The sequence below is a fragment of the Lipotes vexillifer genome, unplaced genomic scaffold, assembly GCF_000442215.2.
Source record: "Lipotes vexillifer unplaced genomic scaffold, Lipotes_vexillifer_v1.1 scaffold217, whole genome shotgun sequence".
Taxonomy (NCBI): domain Eukaryota; kingdom Metazoa; phylum Chordata; class Mammalia; order Artiodactyla; family Lipotidae; genus Lipotes; species Lipotes vexillifer.
Window position 1 is genome coordinate 1,773,786 of NW_006788200.1, and position 19,325 is coordinate 1,793,110.

Consider the following 19,325-nt stretch of genomic DNA (forward strand, 5'->3'; position numbering starts at 1 on the left):
TCGAGTTCCTCTTGCCTTGTCATGGGGACTCAGGAGTTGACCAAGGAAAAACTATTTGGCCCTGTGAGGAATGGCACTGTCAGTGTCTGTCCTGGATGGAGCCTAGTCAGGAAGCAGTCTGAAAGTATTCAGTTGTGGTCACCTCATGAAGATGCCTGGCAGGTGGCTCTCAGGAAAAATACTAAGTCTGGATCATCCACGTGGCAGCTTTGCATGGGGAGATGGTGGTTCCGAACTGGAACTGAACTGCCTTCCATGCACTTGACCAAAGCAATGAGAGTGGTCAGTACATGTGGTGTGAATGGCAGGTTTAAAGAGGAGGAAATGTTTTCTGCTTTCCTTTGTCCTTGGACTGCTCAAGCTGAACAGTAGGTGACCACTGTCTTAAAGGAACCAGCCCCACTTGGCTGATTTGCATCAGAGCTCCATTTCATCCCTAGCCTTGAGTTCCTTTTGGTCTGAAAAGGTGGTTTGTCTCATGATATCCACAGCTAGAACATTCTCTTTAATTATGAATTGTTTTACATTAACTAAAAGAGAATGTCTTTGATCACTAGAGTTTGTCAGTGTTGGACTGTTTCCATTGTGACATTCTTAAATTTTTTGTTTCAAAATATTAAAGTAACTCATGTTAGAGACCCTTTCAACATGAAAGGCTTGTAGTTGAGACATTACATATATTTTACTGTTTATAAAAAAAAGTCATCTATACAAAAAAAAAAAAAAGATTAACAACACTACTACCCAAGCCTGTGAATCTCAGACTTGAAAATACTCAGAACCCACTCTTCCTTCCTTCCTGCCAGGTTATAAGCACTGACATTAAGGCACTGGGCTATTTCAGGAATTTTCAAACACTCAGCCTTGCCAGAAACAAGCAAGAAACACATCAGTTCACAATAGGAAGAAAAAGGTTTATGTTATGTCAAGACAAATTTACCAGTACAAACCCAAGGCACATGCCAGTTGTGAAACATGCTGCTTCTAGAGAGAAGGGGATTATGGATGATTAGAGCACATCCTGACCATGCTTTTGCTCATCCTCAGACATTCAGTCTTCTAGGAATTGGGAGTCTCGGGTACAGTAGGGCCTTTTATGCCTTTGAGCAAAAGTACATGTGGTTCTCTCATACCCTAGCCTTACTATTCAAAGACATTTCTAACACAAGGACAGTAATATTCCAAAACAGTTAAGTTTATATGTGATTCCATAACTCAAATTAATTCTGAACAGTCACACTCAGGGGTAGTGAATGAATAGTATTCTAAACCAAAGTTCATGCCAACCTCTCTCCTAATGGCTATTTCTCTCCAGTTTACATGTCATCGCACCCACTGTGAACACACCTTTGAATAAGAAATATGCCTTCCCTGCCCCACCCACCTTCATCCAATTTCATTTGATTTTGATATCCAAACAATGCAGTTTACGCTATGGATGCAGTTCAGAGGACACTGAGTCCAAAACCAGATGATGGCAAATGAGAATGAAAGCCAGAAAATTCATGCTATAGCTAGATAATCCAGATCCTTTGTATCCAGGATTCCAGCACCATGGACAGCAGCAAACAACCAGTTCTATTAACCCATGGGTACAGATAGTATGGAAAGTTTAGGTCTAGGAACACACTTTGGTAACATGGCCATTCTGTGTCTTTCACTGTGCTGCATAAAATAAGAACTAAACCGGGGGGAGGTTTTTAGATTTGAAAGTCAATATGGTATTTGCTCACTTTTAAAGATTGGTGCTCTTTTTGGAGACAATACTACAGAGAAGGAGACGTGATTAGGGCTAAAGCCAAAAGCCAGACTCTAGACCAAGAATTCACTTTGGTTTCTGACTTCATCCTCCCATCCCTGCAATAAAGGGCTGATTGGTGGGGATTTCCATAAATCATACAAAAGACACCCTCTCATGAGAGACTAGGTATTACTGAAAGCAAGTAAACTTCAATTCCCACTAAAAGATTTCAGAAGTTACCACCCATATATATATTTACCTCAGTGATCAGAAAACAAATGTGCTAGAGGAACTGTGCTAGAGGGAAAATAAAACACCATTGCATTGTTTTCAGAAGGGAAATTAATTGCTTATATCTATTTCAGCTTAACTAAAGCTGTAAAAATCTAATCAGAAATATTTTTCACAGTGGCACATGTTCCCAGATATTGAAATACCTCAAACCATAAACCATTTTTTATTGTTGAGGTGGTTTTCACTAGGTGGAACTAAATTATTACTTCAAACTTTACTCAAAAGATGAGGCCTCTCTGGAGAGACTGTAAACATTATCTTGAATAAGCCAGCTCACCAGACCCCATCTCTGATACTAGAAGGTAGAAGACGTGGTTCTCACAAGCAAACCTGGAGCCCCTAGAGGCAAGTGCCAAATAGTCAGCACCCAGAAAAGGCCACACGAAATGTCAAAGAACAGGCTGAAGTTCGTCTTAACTTCAACAAACTACATCCAAATGTCAACAATGAAAATGAAATGAGTATGAATGCATCTTCCCTACCTTCTCTTCTTGTGACTTCAAGGCGTCTGGATTCCTGCAAGAAAAGAAAGACTCGGTGTTTTCAAAGAATAATTCATATGTAGAGATACTTGAAAATATCTCACCTGTTGTTAGATATTTATTCACAGAAAAGTAAACAATCTCATAAGGACAAGACATTCAGCAATGTGGGGTTTATTAAACTCTCATACATACACACATCTGTAAATATAAACTACTTGTTGCTTTGTTGGCTTAAGCAAAAAATACTGTTAATCATGCAGTTTTTAATGAGCGGAGCCAACTCTCATGGTCTTCCTTATGTGGAAACTGGGCTGGTATCAATTGTTAGGAAAGACCTCGCTCCAAGTTGAATTCCCACCCTCCACCTAGACTGCAGGTGCTTGCAGGGCCTCGGGAAAGCATAAGAAGACAGAGGCCAGAATTATATGGGCAGCAGTAGGTTGTGATTGGTGGTGCCATGGTGAAGACTACCATTGCTCCTGTGCAGGTTACTGGCATGATCTGGTGACAGATTATGCTCATCAATAGTTTCCAAAGGTGGGATATTATGGACAATTTGGATAGCCAGTCCATGCCACTGCACTGAATTAAGCCCTTGGCTTTTCTAAATTCAATCTCATCTTCATGCACTGTGCAAAGCAATAAGCAAAGTGTTTCAGAAATTACATAGGTAAAACAGAGTCCCTGCATTGAAGATATGCACAGTTGAATAGAAGGGTACAGAACACAAATTACTGAGAAATAAAGGGGTGATTTTGCCTTGATAAATACCAATATATTCACATTCAACTGAAAACATAAGAAAAAGTTTTTTTTTTTTTAAAGCACTTTGTAAATAGCACTGAAGAATGGGAAGGCTTTCAGACAGCAATAAGGGAAGGAGGGTGCACCAGGAAGAGAGAATGGCTTGAGAAAAGACAGGGTGGCAAAAAAAGTACAGGGCATGGTCAGGAAGCAGGAAAAGACTGAGTGGGAAGTAATGGGGGGAAAGGCTGAAACATATTGTGGTTTCATCACTAATAAAAAGTATCTACAATCCGTTATAAATGACCAGTTTAGGAATAAAAAGCCTAATCTTGAGAATAAGCTGAAAATCTATTCTAGCAACTGAAGAAAAGAAGATCAAACACTGAACTTGGGACAACTCAAAATCACAACCAGAAAGACCACTCAGCACCATCACTTTTTAAACAAATGATATTGTCTTTCATACCTTAACATTCTTGTCTAGCATTCTTATGGAGCCAGGAAGGGGAGGCAATATTAGAAAGGAAACTGAGGAGGCAATGAAAAGATTGTCCTGCCCAAATTACACTTTCTGACTGCCATCTCTGTAATGAGTCAAAAGCCCAAGTGGAGCTGATCTCCCTGTGCTATGCGGCTGCTTCCCACTAGCTATCTATTTTAAGTTTGGTAGTGTATATATGTCCATGCCACTCTCTCACTTTGTCACAAGGTTCACTTTGTTACAAGGCAGAAACTAACACACCACTGTAAAGCAATTATACTCCAATAAAGATGTAAAAAAAAAAAAAAAACCAAGTGGAGACCAATTGAAGATACATGTTATAGGGCAGCAGCACATCAGCACAGCACAATTAACCAAACAAGCTTCCAACGTGCTGGTTCCTCAGCAGCTCAGGGTTCAAAAGAGGGAGCTTGGACAGTAGTAACTATAATGAGAGATACGAAAGCCATGAAGCACATCATGCACCGAGTAAACCCAGCTCCTTCCACACTGCTCCTCAGCTCTCTGCTCTAGGGGCTGGCACCTCCATCCTTGGAAATAACTAGTATTTGTGGAATAGGGATTGGTACAGCTCTAGAAAAAAATTTTACAGAAATTTTATTGCAATTGCATAAAATTTATAAATTAACTTAGGGTAAGTTGACATCTGTATAATGTTGTATCCCCTTATCTAACATGGTATTTTTAATAATTTGTTCAAGTCTATTTTTATTCAGGAGTATAATTTTCCTGTATATATGCTGAAAATTTATTTACTACATATATTTTGTTATCAAAAATAGAATTTATCTTGCATTATATCTTATGACTGGTTCTCCTTTGTATATGTGACGGCAATTGATTCTTATATATTGATATAACAGACCACATGACTAAATTTCTTATTGCTTGTAATACGTTTCCCAATGATTCTTTTGGGCTCTCCATTTGTATATTTACACAATCTGCAAATAGTAGTGATTTTCTTTCTTTCTCCCAGTTTCTAGGTCTACACTTGCTTTCTCTAGCCTTATTCTTTTTTTTTTAACATCTTTATTGAAGTATAATTGCTTTACAATGGTGTGTTAGTTTCTGTTTATAACAAAGTGAATCAGTTATACATATACATATCTCCCCATATCCCCTCCCTCTTGTGTCTCTCTCCCACCCACCCTATCTCACCCCTCTAGGGGGACAAAAAGCACCGAGCTGACCTCCCTGTGCTATGCAGCTGCTTCCCACTATCTATTTCACATTTGGAAGTGTATATATGTCAATGCTACTCTCTCACTTCCTCCCAGCTTTCCCTTCCCCCTCCCTTCCTCAAGTTCATTCTCTATGTCTTTATTCCTGTCCTGCCCCAAGGTTCTTCAGAGCCATTTTCTTATTTTTCAGATTCTATATATATATATGTGTTAGCATATGGTATTTTTCTCTTTCTGACTTCATTCTGTATGACAGACTCTAGGTCCATCCACCTCACTACAAATAACTCTATTTCGTTTCTTTTTATGGCTGAGTAATATTGCATTGTATATATGTGCCACATCTTCTTTATCCATTCATCTGCCGATGGACACTTAGGTTGCTTCCATGTCCTGGCTACTATAAATAGCGCTGCAATGACCATTGTGGTACATGACTCTTTTTGAATTATGGTTTTCTCAGGGTATATGCCCAGTAGTGGGATTGCTGGGTCATATGGTAGTTCGATTTTCAGTTTTTTAAGGAACCTCCATACTGTTCTCCATAGTAGCTGTATCAATTTACATTCCCACCAACAGTGCAAGAGGGTCCCCTTTTCTCCACACCCTCTCTAGCATTTATCGTTTGTAGATTTTTTGATGATGGCCATTCTGACCGGTGTGAGGTGATAGCTCACTGTAGTTTTGATTTGCATTTCTCTAATGATTAGTGATGTTGAGCATCCTTGAATGTGTTTGTTGGCAATCTGTATATCTTCTTTGGAGAAATGTCTGTTTAGGTCTTCTGCCCACTTTTGGATTGTTTGTTTTTTTGATATTGAGCTGCATGAGCTGCTTTTATATTTTGGAGATTAATCCTTTGTCAGTTGCTTCATTTCCAAATATTTTCTCCCATTCTGAGGGTTGTCTTTTCAACTTGTTTATAGTTTCCTTTGATGTGCAAAAGATTTTAAGTTTCATTAGGTTGCATTTGTTTATTTTTGTTTTTATTTCCATTTCTCTAGGAGGTGGGTCAAAAAGGATCTTGCTGTGATATATGTCATAGAGTGTTCTGCCTATGTTTTCCTCTAAGAGTTTTATAGTGTCCGGCCTTACATTCAGGTCTTTAATCCATTTTGACTTTATTTTTGTGTATGGTGTTAGGGAGTGTTCTAATTTCATTCTTTAACATGTAGCTGTCCAGCTTACCCAGCACCACTTACTGAAGAGGCTGTCTTTTCTCCATTGTATATTCTTGCCTCCTTTATCAAAAATAAGGTGACCATATGTGTGTGGGTTTATCTCTGGGCTTTCTATCCTGTTCCATTGACCAATATTTCTGTTTTCGTGCCAGTACCATACTGTCTTGCTTACCGTAGCTTTGTAATATAGCCTAAAGTCAGGGAGCCTGATTCCTCCAGCTCCGTTTTTCGTTCTCAAGATTGCTTTGGCTATTCGGGGTCTTTTGTGTTTCCATACAAATTGTGAAATTTTTTGTTTTAGTTCTGAAGATAAAGCCGTCGATAGTTTGATAGGGATTGCATGGAAACTATAGATTGCTTTGGGTAATATAGTCATTTACACAATGTTGATTCCTCCAACCCAAGAACATGGTATATCTCTCCATCTGCTTGTATCATCTTTAATTTCTTCCATCAGTGTCTTATAGTTTTCTGCATACAGGTGTTTTGTCTCCTTAGGTAGGTTTATTCCTAGGTATTTTATTCTTTTTGTTGAAATGGTAAATGGGAATGTTTCCTTAATTTCTCTTTCAGCTCTTTCATCATTAGTGTATAGGAATGCAAGAGATTTCTGTGCATTAATTTTGTATCCTGCAACTTTACCAGATTCACTGATTAGCTCTAGTAGTTTTCTGGTGGCATCTTTAGGATTCTCTATGTATAGTGTCATGTCATCTGCAAAGAGTGACAGTTTACTTCTTCTTTTCTGATTTGGACTCCATTTATTTCTTTTTCTTCTCTGATTGCTGTGACTAGGACTTCCAAAACTATGTTCAGTAACAGTGGCAAGAGTGGACATCCTTGTCTTGTTCCTGATCTTAGAGGAAATACTTTCAGTTTTTCACCATTAAGAACGATGTTGGCTGTGGGTTTGTCCTATATGGCCTTTACTATGTTGAGGTAAGTTCCCTCTACACCTACTTTCTGGAGGGTTTTTATCCTAAATGGGTGTCGAATTCTGTTGAAAGCTCTTTCTGCATTTATTGAGATGATCATATGGTTTTTCTCCTTCAATTGGTTAACATGCTGTATCACATTGACTGATTTGTGTATATTGAAGAATCTTTGCATTCCTGGGACAAACTCCACTTGATCATGGTGTATGATCCTTTTAATGTGCTGTTGGATTCTGTTTGCTAGTATTTTGCTGAGGATTTTTGCATCTGTGTTCATCAGTGATATTGGCCTGTAGTTTTCTTTTTTTGTGATATCTTTGGTTTTGATATCAGGGTGATGGTGGCCTCGTAGAATGAGTTTGTGAGTGCTATATTTTGGATGAGTTTGAGAAGAATAGGTATTAGCTCTTCTCTAAATGTTTGATAGAATTCGCCTGTGAAGCCATCTGGTCCTGGGCTTTTGTTTGGAATAGGTATAGCTCTTCTCTAAATGTTTGATAGAATTTGCCTGTGAAGCCATCTGGTCCTGGGCTTTTGTTTGTTGGAAGATTTTTAATCACGGTTTCAATTTCCATGCTTGTTATTGGTCTGTTTGTATTTTCTATTTCTTCCTGGCTCAGTCTCAGAAGATTGTGTTTTTCTAAGAATTTGTTCATTTCTTCCAGGTTGTCCATTTTATTGGCATAGAGTTGCTTGTAGTAATCTTTCACGATCTTTTGTATTTCTGCAGTGTTGTTACTTCTCCTTTTTCATTTCTAATTCTATTGATTTGAGTCTTCTCCCTTTTTTCCTTGATGAGTCTGGCTAATGGTTTTTCAATTTTATTTATCTTCTCAAAGAACCAGCTTTTAGTTTTATTGATCTTTGCTGTCGTTTCCTTCATTTCTTTTTCATTTATTTCTGATCTGATCTTTATGATTTCTTTCCTTCTGCTAACTTTGTGGTTTTTTTGTTCTTCTTTCTCTAATTGCTTTAGGTGAAAGGTTAGGTTGTTTATTTGAGATGTTTCCTGTTTCTTAAGGTAGGATTGTATTGCTATGAAATTCCCTCTTAGAACTGCTTTTGCTGCATCCTATAGGTTTTGGGTCGTTGTGTCTCCATTGTCATTTGTTTCAAGGTATTTTTTGATTTCCTCTTTGATTTCTTCAGTGTCCTCTTGGTTATTAAATAGTGTATTGTTTAGCCTCCATGTGTTTGTATTTTTTACTGATTTTTTCCAGAAATTGATATCTAGTCTCATAGTGTTGTGGTCAGAAAAGATACTACTTGATGCAATTTCAATTTTCTTAAATTTACCAAGGCTTGATTTGTGACCAAAGATTTGATCTATCCTGGAGAATGTTCCATGAGCACTTGAGAAGAAAGTGTTTCCTGTTGTTTTTGGATGGAATGTCTTATAAATATCAATTATAAGTCCATCTTGTGTAATATATCTAATTTAAAGCTTGTGTTTCCTTATTTATTTTCATTTTGGATGATCTGTGGGGTAAAAGCGGGGTGTTAAAGTCCCCTATTATTACTGTGTTACTGTCGGTTTCCCTTGTTATGGTTGTTAGCATTTGCCTTATGTATTGAAGTGCTCCTATGTTGGGTGCATAAATATTTACAATTGTTATATCTTCTTTTTGGACTGATATGTTGATTATTCTGTAGTGTCCTTCTTTGTCTCTTGTAATAATCTTTATTTTAAAGTGTATTTTGTCTGATATGAGAATTGCTACACCAGCTTTCTTTTGATTTCCATTTTCATGGAATATCTTTTTCCATCCCCTCACTTTCAGTCTGTATCTGTCCCTAGGTCTGAAGTGGGTCTCTTGTAGACAGCATATATATGGTTCTTGTTTTTGTATCCATTCAGCTAGTCTGTGTCTTTTGGTTGGAGCATGTAATCCATTTACATTTAAGGTAGTTTTTGATATGTATGTTCCGATTACCATTTTCTTAATTGTTTTGGGTTTGTTATTGTAGGTCGTTTCCTTCTCGTGTTTCCTGTCTAGAAAATTTCCTTTAGCATTTGGTATAGAGCTGTTTTCATGCTGCTGAATTCTCTTAGCTTTTGCTTGTCTGTGTAGGTTTTAATTTCTCTGTTGAGTCTGAATGAGATCCTTTCCTGGTAGAGTAATCTTGGTTTTCGGTTTTTCCCTTTCATCACTTTAAAATGTCCTGCCTCTCCCCTATGGCTTGCAGAGTTTCTGCTGAAAGATCAGCTGTTAACCTTATGGGGATTCCCTTGTATGTTATTTTTTGCTTTTCCCTTGCTGCTTTTAATATTTTTCTTTGTATTTAATTTCTGATAGGTTGATGAATATGTGTCTTGGCATGTTTCTCCTTGGATTTATCCTGTATGGGACTCTGCACTTCCTGGACTTGATTGACTATTTCCTTTCCCATATTAGGGCAGTTTTCAACTATAATCTCTTCAAATATTTTCTCAGTCCCTTTCTTTTTCTCTTCTTCTTCTGGGACCCCTATAATTCGAATGTTGGTGCATTTAATGTTGTCCCAGAAGTCTCTGTCCTCAATTCTTTTCATTCTTTTTTCTTTATTCTGCTCTGCAGTAGTTATTTCCACTCTTTTATCTTCCAGGTCACTTATCCGTTCTTCTGCCTCAGTTATTCTGCTATTGATCCCATCTAGAGTATTTTTAATTTCATTTATTGTGTTGTTCATCATTGCTTGTTTCATCTTTAGTTCTTCTAGGTCCTTGTTAAATGTTTCTTGCATTTTCTTCATTCTAGTTGCAAGATTTTGGATCATCTTTACTATCATTATTCTGAATTCTTTTTCAGGTAGACTGCCTATTTCCCCTTCATTTGCTAGGTCTGGTGGGTTTTTACCTTGCTCCTTCATCTGCTGTGTGTTTCTCTGTCTTCTCATTTTGCTTAACTTACTGTGTTTGGGGTCTCCTTTTCGCAGGCTGCAGGTTCATAGTTCCTGTTGTTTTTGGTGTCTGCCCCAGTGGGTAAGGTTGTTTCAGTGGCTTGTGTAGGCTTCCTGATGCAGGGGACTGGTGCCTGTGTTCTGGTGGCTGGGGCTGGATCTTGTCTTTCTGGTGGGCAGGACTGAGTCTGGTGGTGCATTCTGGGGTGTTTGTGAACTTACTATGATTTTAGGCAACCTCTCTGCTAATGGGTGGGGTTGTGTTCCTGTCTTGCTAGTTGTTTGGCACAGGGTGCCCAGCACTATAGGTTGCCAGTTGCTGAGTGGAGCTGGGTGTTAGTGTTGAGATGGAGATCTCTGTGAGAGCTTTTGCCATTTGATATTATGTTTGGTGGTCTCTGGTGGAGCAATGTCCTGAACTCGGCTCTCCCACCTCAGAGGCTCTGACCTCATACCTGGCTGGAGAACCAAGACCCTGTCAGCCACTGAGCTCAGAAGGAAAGAGAGAAAGACAGGAAAGAAATAAAGAAAAAATAAAATAAAAAAGTTATTAAAACAAAAAATAAAAATAAATATTATTAAAAATAAACAAGTAATAAAAAAAAGAAAGAAAGAACAGCCAAACCAAAAACCAAATCCACCAGTGATAACAAGCGCTAAAAACTATACAAAGGAAAAAAAAAAAAAAAGGACGGACAGAATGGTAGGACAAATGGTAAAAGCAAAGCTATACAGACAAAATCACACAAAGAAGCATACACATATACACTCACAAAAAGAGAAAAAGGAAAACATATTTTTTTTTAAAAAAGGAAGAGAGCAACCAAATCAATAAACAAACCTACCAATGATAATAAGCTCTAAATACTAAACTAAAACAAACATAAAACCAGAAACAAATTAGGTGCAGAAAGCGAACCCCAAGGCTACAGTTGCTCCCAAAGTCCACCGCTTCAATTTTGGGATGATTCGTTGTCTATTCAGGTATTCCACAGATGCAGGGTACATCAAGTTGATTGTGGGGATTTAATCTGCTGCTCCTGAGGCTGCTGGGAGAGATTTCCCTTTCTGTTCTTTGTTCGCACAGCTCCCAGGGCTCAGCTTTGGATTTGGACCGGCCTCTGCGTGTAGGTCGTCTGAGGGCGTCTGTTCTTCGCTCAGACAGGACGGGGTTAAAGAAGCAGCTGCTTCGGGGACTCTGGCTCACTCAGGCCGGGGGGCGGGGAGGGAGGGGTACGGATGCAGGGCGAGCCTGCAGCAGCAGAGGCCAGCATGACGTTGCACCAGCCTGAGGCGTGCCGTGTGTTCTCCCCAGGAAGTTGTCCCTGGATCACGGGATCTTGGCAGTGGCGGGCTGCACAGGCTCCTAGGAGGGGCGGTGTGGAGAGTGACCTGTGCTTGCACACAGGCTTCTTGGTGGCGGCAGCAGCAGCCTTAGCAACTCATGCCCATCTCTAGGGTCCGCGCTGATAGCCGTGGCTGGCGCCAGTCTCTGGAGCTCCTTTTAAGCGGCGCTCTTAATCCCCTCTCCTCACGCACCAGAAAACAAAGAGGCAAGAAAAAGTCTCTTGCCGCTTTGGCAGGTCCAGACTTTTTCCCCGACTCCCTCCCGGCTAGCTGTGGCGCACTAGCCCCCTTCAGGCTGTGTTCACACAGCCAACCCCAGTCCTCTGCCTGGGATCTGACCTCCAAAGCCGGAGCCTCAGCTCCCAGCCCCCACCTGCCCCAGCGGGTGAGCACACAAGCCTCTCGGGCTGGTGAGCGCCGGTCGGCACCGATCCTCTGTGCGGGAATCTCTCCGCTTTGCCCTCCGCGCCCCTGTGGCTGCGCTCTCCCCCGCGGCCCCGAAACGCCCCCCCCCCACCGCCCACCCCCCATCTCTGCCAGTGAAGGGGCTTCCTAGTGTGTGGAAATTTTTCCTGCTTCACAGCTCTCTCCCAGAGGTGCAGGTCCTGTCCCTATTCTTTAGTCTCTGTTTTTGCTTTTCTCTTTTGCCCTACCCAGGTACATGGGGAGTTTCTTGCCTTTTGGGAAGTCTGAGGTCCTCTGCCAGCGTTCAGTAGGTGTTCTTTAGGAGTTGTTCCACATGTAGATGTATTTCTGTTGTTATTGTGGGAAGGAAAGTGATCACGTCTTACTCCTCTGCCATCTTGAAGGTCCCTTGGTCTAGTCTTATTCTTTTTTTTTTTTTTTTAACATCTTTATTGGGGTATAATTGCTTTACAATGGTGTGTTAGTTTCTGCTTTATAAGAAAGTGAATCAGTTATACATAGTCTCATTCTTTTAGCTAATTCCTCCACCTAACGTTAAGTGTTGTAAACATAGTGGGTATCCTACTCTTCTTTCTGATTTTAAGAAGAAAACCTGTCGTGTTTCCCAATAAGTAAAATGCTGGCTCTTGGCCCAAAGGATGTTTATTATATTAGTGAAATCTATGCATATTTTATAGAGGTTTTAAAATAAATGTATGTTCTAGCTTGTCCCCTGACTTGTTTATTTATTGGCTGTTTCCTTCCACTGGTATGTGAGCTGGGATGGTGCCAGTATCTTTTTCACGCTGGCATCCTCAGTGTTATTTATAATAGGGCAGATGTTCAATACATATTTGGTGAATGAAAATAAATGTGTGTTGAATTTTATGAAATACTTTTTCTGCATTTATGGAGGTGATCCTATGATGTTTTTCTCCTCAGCTCTATTAACGTGATGGCTTATCTAGTAGATTTCATAGTGTTCAATTATCCCTGTATTTCTGGAATAAGCTTTTGTTAGTCATGGTGCGTTTTTAAAAAAATACTGCTGGATTCTATTTGCTATGATTTTAAATACATTTTTGCATTAATATTCATAAATGAGATTGGTCCATAGTTTTTAGGTGTCATTTTTCTCAGTTTTAGGAATTAAAATTATACCAGTTTCATATAATGGATTTGGAAGTTTTCCTCGTATTATGCACTGAAATAGTTTAAATAAAAGTCCGACAATCTGATTTTAGTTGAAAATGAAGTTTCTGCAACTTCATTTCTCAGATATTTATTAAAATGGGAGGAAGTAGAGGGTCAGAGAGGTTAAAATTTGTCTAAGTTTTCACATTTTTGGTCAATGGCTAGCTGGGACTTAAATTCTAAAGTCTAATCCCAAAGTTTACGCACATAACAACATTCTATGTATTTAATTCATAAAGACAGTGTAAAAATTAGATGAGATAGACTTCTGCTTCAGGCTGTGAAAGAATAGCTTGTATTAGACCAATCCTTCTGTTAAGAATAACTATAAAAGTTGGATAAATAACCCCCCAAAGTTTTTGTAGGCATCTGAGAGCAACAAAGGCAGACAGAACTTAGCCAATATTTGGAGAGAAGAGGAGGCTTTTGAGGTGAGCCCCATATTTACTGCCAGATTTTCCCTTTGGGGCATTTATGGTTTTACACAGAAGCCAAACAAAAGTAATGTTCTGGAGCTTAAAGTAGCCTTACTGAGTTGGGAGATACCTAAGTTGGGGCTACAAAAGCAACCAGAACGTGAGGGTCTACAATCCTAGAAAAGGGAATCAGAAAGAAGTGAGCCCAATACTCTGCACACAGCTTCCTCATTAGTTAAATTATTATGCTTGAGCTGTACATATAAAGAGCAAGAGGTTGAGAAGCAAAAAATTAGCCTCAAACAGCTAAGAAACTAAGCACAGATTTTGACAGCATCATGGTGCATCATAGGAAGACAAAAATTAAGCTTTCAAAGGAAGAGTGGTCCTGGTAAAAATGCAGCTGGCTTTCAGTTAAGATCATATATTCTCAAAGAATTTCTATTCCTGGGTAGATCAAGATGATCTGCCAGTATTCTATATCTAACAAATAAAAGTAAATCTTTGCTGAAAGACAATAAAGTAGTCTACAGAGTTTACACTTTTTCATATTTTTGACCTAAAAAAATAGTTAGTTATTTCTCCAGAAAAAAAAAATGGGGGGGGGGAGTTATTCAGGATCAGCAGATAAGTGAAATTCAGAGTCTACAACCATGATGAGCCATCTGCAAGTCCCCACATGGCAAAGGAAGGAAAACTCTTTTATAGAGGGGGAAAGAAAAATGGGAGGGCTATAGTAAACACAGAGTTCATGGCTTTTCATTAGCTGAGTTGTTGCCAGGAAATAAAAGGAGTCTCTTCTTTCTTTTGGGTTCTGCAATTGTCACAGGGTGTCAGAGCTCCCCATTCCGGTCTCCCAGCTCTATTTAATTGAGGTTTCTGTTTATTCATTTTTTCTTTTCTTTTTACAATGTATAATGTCTAGCATCCAATCCAAAATTACTAGGCAGGGTGGGAAACAGGATCAAATGACTAAAATCCAATAAAACAGACAGCGTAAACTGATCCACAGGTTATCCAGATTTTAGAATTATCAGACACAAGCTGTAGAATAATTATGACAATATGTTCAGGAAAATAGAAGAAAAGATGCTGAATTTCACCATAATATTTGAATTAAAATAAGAATCAAATGGAAATTCTGGAACTGAAAATTAAATAACTGAAAGATTCAATAGATGAATATAATAGAAGATTAAAGACAACTAAAGAGAGGATTAATAAGATGGAGTTTAGGTCAGTAGAAAATAATCAGACTGAAGATTTTAAAAGAAAAAATAAAGAATAAAAAATACAGTAGAGTATGAGAGACATTATGGGGTATGGTGAAAAGTTCTAACAAGCATGTAATTGAAGTTTCAGAGGAAATTAGAGAGGAAATTAGGCAGAATCAATATTTGAAGAGATACTGCTTGAAAAATTTCAAAATCGATGGAAATCATCAAGCCAGAGATTTAGGAATCTCTACAAACGCTAAGCAAGATAAATACAATGAAAATCATCACTAGGTACTCATGGAAATATAGTTGGATATTCAAAGAGAAAAATAAAAATCTTTAAAACAGCCAGAAGGTGGGTGGTGGAGGTGGAAAGGACATACAACTTACAAAGGAGTAACAATAAGATTTGATAGCCAACTTTTCAGGAGAAAATAATGGAACCAGAAGACAATGGAATGACATCTTTAAAATTCTGAAAAAACGTAGAATTCTATATCCAGTGAAAATATGGCTATTCATAAGGTAAAATAAAGCTATATCTAGACAGGCAAAAACTGAGTGAATACATTGCTAGCAGATTAATGCTAAGAGCAATACAAGGCAACACTCTCAAGAAAAGGAAAGTTTTTCAGATGAATGCATAGTTATGCAAGAAGGAATAAAGAGCACCAGAAAGTGTTAAAAATGAATACATCTAATTTTGGCTGCTTAACACAACAACAATAATGCCCTCTGAGGTAATACTATTTGTAGAACAAAAATGTATGACAATATGATCACAAAAGGACAGGAGGTCAAATGGAATTTAAGTATTACAATCCTATTACTATCCAAAATATGGTAAAAGTAGTGCTATAAGGTCAAAGGACTGGGATCACAAAAAACTAATCCAAAAAAAAAAAAAAAGACAAGAAAGAGTAGGGGAAAAAAGAACAAAGAAGAGAGAATAATATGTTAGATTTATAGTGAGAAAAGGACAATTTAACAGGAATAGCAATTCTAAACTTGTACATGCCTAACTACATAGCCTAAACACATATAAAATCAAAACTAAAAGAAGAAATCCACAGTGACAAATTCACAATAATAATTGGAGAATTTAAGAAACCTATTACTAAATGATAGAATAAGTAAAGGAAAAATCAGTAAGGATGTAGAATATTTGACCCTCATGATTAACAAACTTCACCTAGCTGATGTACATCAAACGCTGTACCAACAACTGCATACTACATATTCATTTCAAGTGTCCATTCAACATTTATAAAAATTGACCATATTCTGAGCCACTGGAAAGATTCAACAAATTTCAAATTATCAAAACCATACAGACAACATAAATAGTTTTCTGACTACAGTGAAATTAAATTAGAAATCAGTAACAGAAGATATGGAGAAAAATCTCCAAACACTTGACTCATGGATTTGGAAGTATACTGCATAATTTCCAAGAGAAACATCACAAAGGAAATAAGAAGACACAAAGGAAATCTGAATGACAATTGAATTATAGCATTTAAAAAATTATGGGATGTGGCTAAAGCAGTGCTTAGAGAAAAATTATAGCCTCAAGTGCCTATGTTAGAAAAAAAGGGGGGGGGCTAGAAATTGATGACCTTAGCATCTATCTCTAAAAGCTAGAAAAGGCCAATGTAAGCCCACAAAAAATGGGAGGAAAGAAATATAATAGGAGCAGAAATCAATGAAACAGAGGAAAACAATTATACCATGAAAAAATAAGACCAAACTTTAGTTCCTTGAAAAAATTAATAAAGTTGATCCCTAAGAAGGCTGATCAAGAAAAAAGAGAAAACGTATACAGAATGTGAAGTCAAGCAAGATATCACACGTATCCAGTTTCCGGGGTTATGACAAAGGTGTCAGTGCAGTACAATGGAAAAGAATGGCTTTGTAACAGATAGAGCTTGATCCATTGGATGGATATCCATACAGAAAACAACAACCTCTGACCTTATAACATACAGAAAATTCATTTCCAGATGGACTGTAGATCTAAATGTGAAATGTAAAACAATAATGTTTCTAGAAGACACCATAAGAGAATATCTTCATGACCTTTAAGTAAGCAAAAATTTCTTAAATGGGATGTGAAAGGCAGCACCATAAAGGAAAAGAATGATATATTGGACTTTTTAAAAAAATGAAGACTTCTGCTCATTAAAAGATACAACTGAGACAGTGAAAAGCTGAGCCCCATTGAGGGAATATATTTGCAATATTTATCTATATATCCAACACAGCACTCATTCAGAATAGAAGATACTTTTGCAGACAAATACAAATAACCTAATTAAAAATGAGCAAAAGGCTTGAATAAGAACTTCACAAGTTAAAACCACAGTGGGATATGGCTATACACCATAGAAAAGATAACAAGAGAACAAATCAAAACTAGTAATAGCAAATGCTTATGAGGATATGGAGCAACTATAATTTTCACACTTTTAGAGGAACCAGCACCAGCAGGACTCTCCTCATTGGCCTGAGACTCAGCTTTCTGGGGCTCCTCCCCTAGAGCTGCTTCCTGCAGTTATTGCTCTTAGTTATCACAGCGGTCTTTTTTTTTTTTTTTGGCTTTTTGGCTTTTTGGCTTTATAACCCTTTATTACCTGTTTAACCAATTCTATTAAAATAAGTAGTACAATATTTCTGTCTTACTTGACCCTGCAATACCTCTCCCAGGTAAATGTCCAACTTAAGTACATTCACTTGAGTACCAAAACACATGTACAAGAATGCTGATCACAGCATGATGCGTAATAGCCAAGAACAGGGAACAACTGAAATGTTCACCAACAGTAGAATGGATAAAGTGTGGCATATCCACACAATGGAAATGTCACAGCAATGCAAAAGGACCAACTCTGCAATATGCATTAACTTGGATGACTCTCACAGACATAACGTTGACCAAAAAAAGGCAGACGCAAAAGAGTACAATGTATAATAGGATTTTTATAAATTTCAGAAACAAGCATAAGCAATCTTTGGTGACAGATTAGTGGTCACCTTTGGGAGTATAACAACAGGGGGATACAAAGGTGGTTCTGGGGTACTAGAAATGTTCTAAATTATGATCTTGGTGGTAGTTACTTGGTTGTGTTCACTTTGTAAAAGTAAATGGAGCTCTATACTTAAGAGGTGTACACTTTCCAAAATATTTGATACATCTCAATCAAAAATTAAAAAATATAATAGGACAAAGTACCCGTAGTACACAACAGAAATTTGTTGAAGAAAGGGAATAATCAAACTCCCTAATTTACAGATGAGAAAGGTTCTACAGAGGGAAAGGCTGCAGCTTGCTGACTCATCACAGGGTAGCAAGTGGCCAAGCCAAGGCTAGACTCAAGTCTTGGAAATCCTACCACTATGCTCTGCTGTCTCAAAGCAAATACTCAGTGAATGTTCAGGAGACACATGACAGATATTAAAAAATGGAACTCTGAAGTCAGATGGATCTGGGCTGGATCCTGGCTTATTCCTGACAGCCATGGCCCTGCCACCTTTGGTTAATTATCTCACCTTTCTAAGCCTCAGTTTGTTCATCTGTGAAATAAGGGCAGGAATGGTACCATCTTTGTAGAGTTGTTGGGATGATTAAGTGAAATAATAAGCCTGTGCTACACTTAGCATGGTGGTTGGCATACAGTAGTCCTTAAATGGTGGCCATCATCATCTTTATTGCCATTAATGAAGATGACTAAGGGAGAGAAATAGTAAGATCACTTGGGGAGGGAAATGAGTTCAATGTCTCCGTCAATTCTTGTGGTTAATAGAATATCTTTTCAGCACTTGAAAAAGTATGCCCCAAAAAGCTGTAGCAGAACTGTACAGAACAGAATTCACTTATAGAAGTGACACCAGGGCCCCAGATGCTTTGCCTAAGGAAGAAATTATTGGCTGCAGAAGCTTCAAACCAGATGGTTAGAAATGAGAGTTAGCACATGGGCATTACTTAATGACTAAATTTCTTTAACTAAAAATCTAATTTTATTATGGCATAAATCACATTTTCTTGAAGTAGGGAATTAATTTTAGATTTTTCATTTACTGTTCATAACCTTTCCACGCATTTGACAGCCAAATCATTTAAAATGTCATTTAACCAATACAACAACTTTATTCCTCATTGTGCCCTTCCTGAATCCATTATCTTCTACTACAATGTAGAACTTAAGTAAAAAATTACCATTCCATAAAGCTGTACTTTATTGTGCAGTTGAAGTGCATAATCTTTATTTCTGAATCAATATAATATGATTGCTGAGTAATATTTTTCATAATCCAAAAATCTATTACGGATTCTCAGCTACCAAAAAATAGTTTGTGAGCTGCTGAAAGAGGACAAATGAAGATCCTCAGATTCCATGCCTGGATCCTTTTCATCCATCTTAGGTGGTGCTTCAGGACATTAGGCTGTATGTGAGGCTCAGGAAAAGGGTGGTGGAGCTTGGGCACAGATCAAATTCATCCCCCTTGGCCATGTGTCCAGTCATCCTTGGTTAGAGAGTAAGTCTCAGTGTGTCACTTGAAATGTTATGGGATTCAGTGGCTTCTGGGAGAATGTTGGTTCTGTGAGTTAGCAAAGTGGGGATCAAAAGCACCCACTACTCAGAAGAGAAGGCCATGGAAACAGCAAGTTGAATGGAGCTTGACATGGCCAGGTCTTTGTAGACAAAGCAGAGGTGAGTCTGGTGTAGATGGGGCATGGCCTGCTGAGGTGGGCAGCTGAAGGACCTCTGCCCCTGCCAGTGTCCTGGTGGTGAGCCC

The 19,325-nt window shown here is 38.3% G+C and overlaps 1 protein-coding gene across 1 annotated transcript in view; it reads right to left on the reverse strand.

Annotated features, from left to right (window-relative positions):
• The window catches only part of FSTL4 (follistatin like 4), a 448,259-nt gene that overhangs the window by 400,032 nt on the left and 28,902 nt on the right, over positions 1-19,325 (reverse strand). Inside the window, exon 2 of the mRNA XM_007461353.1 lies at positions 2,518-2,551. Coding sequence (XP_007461415.1) covers positions 2,518-2,551 — 34 coding nt within the window. The remainder of the gene's footprint in view (positions 1-2,517; positions 2,552-19,325) is intronic.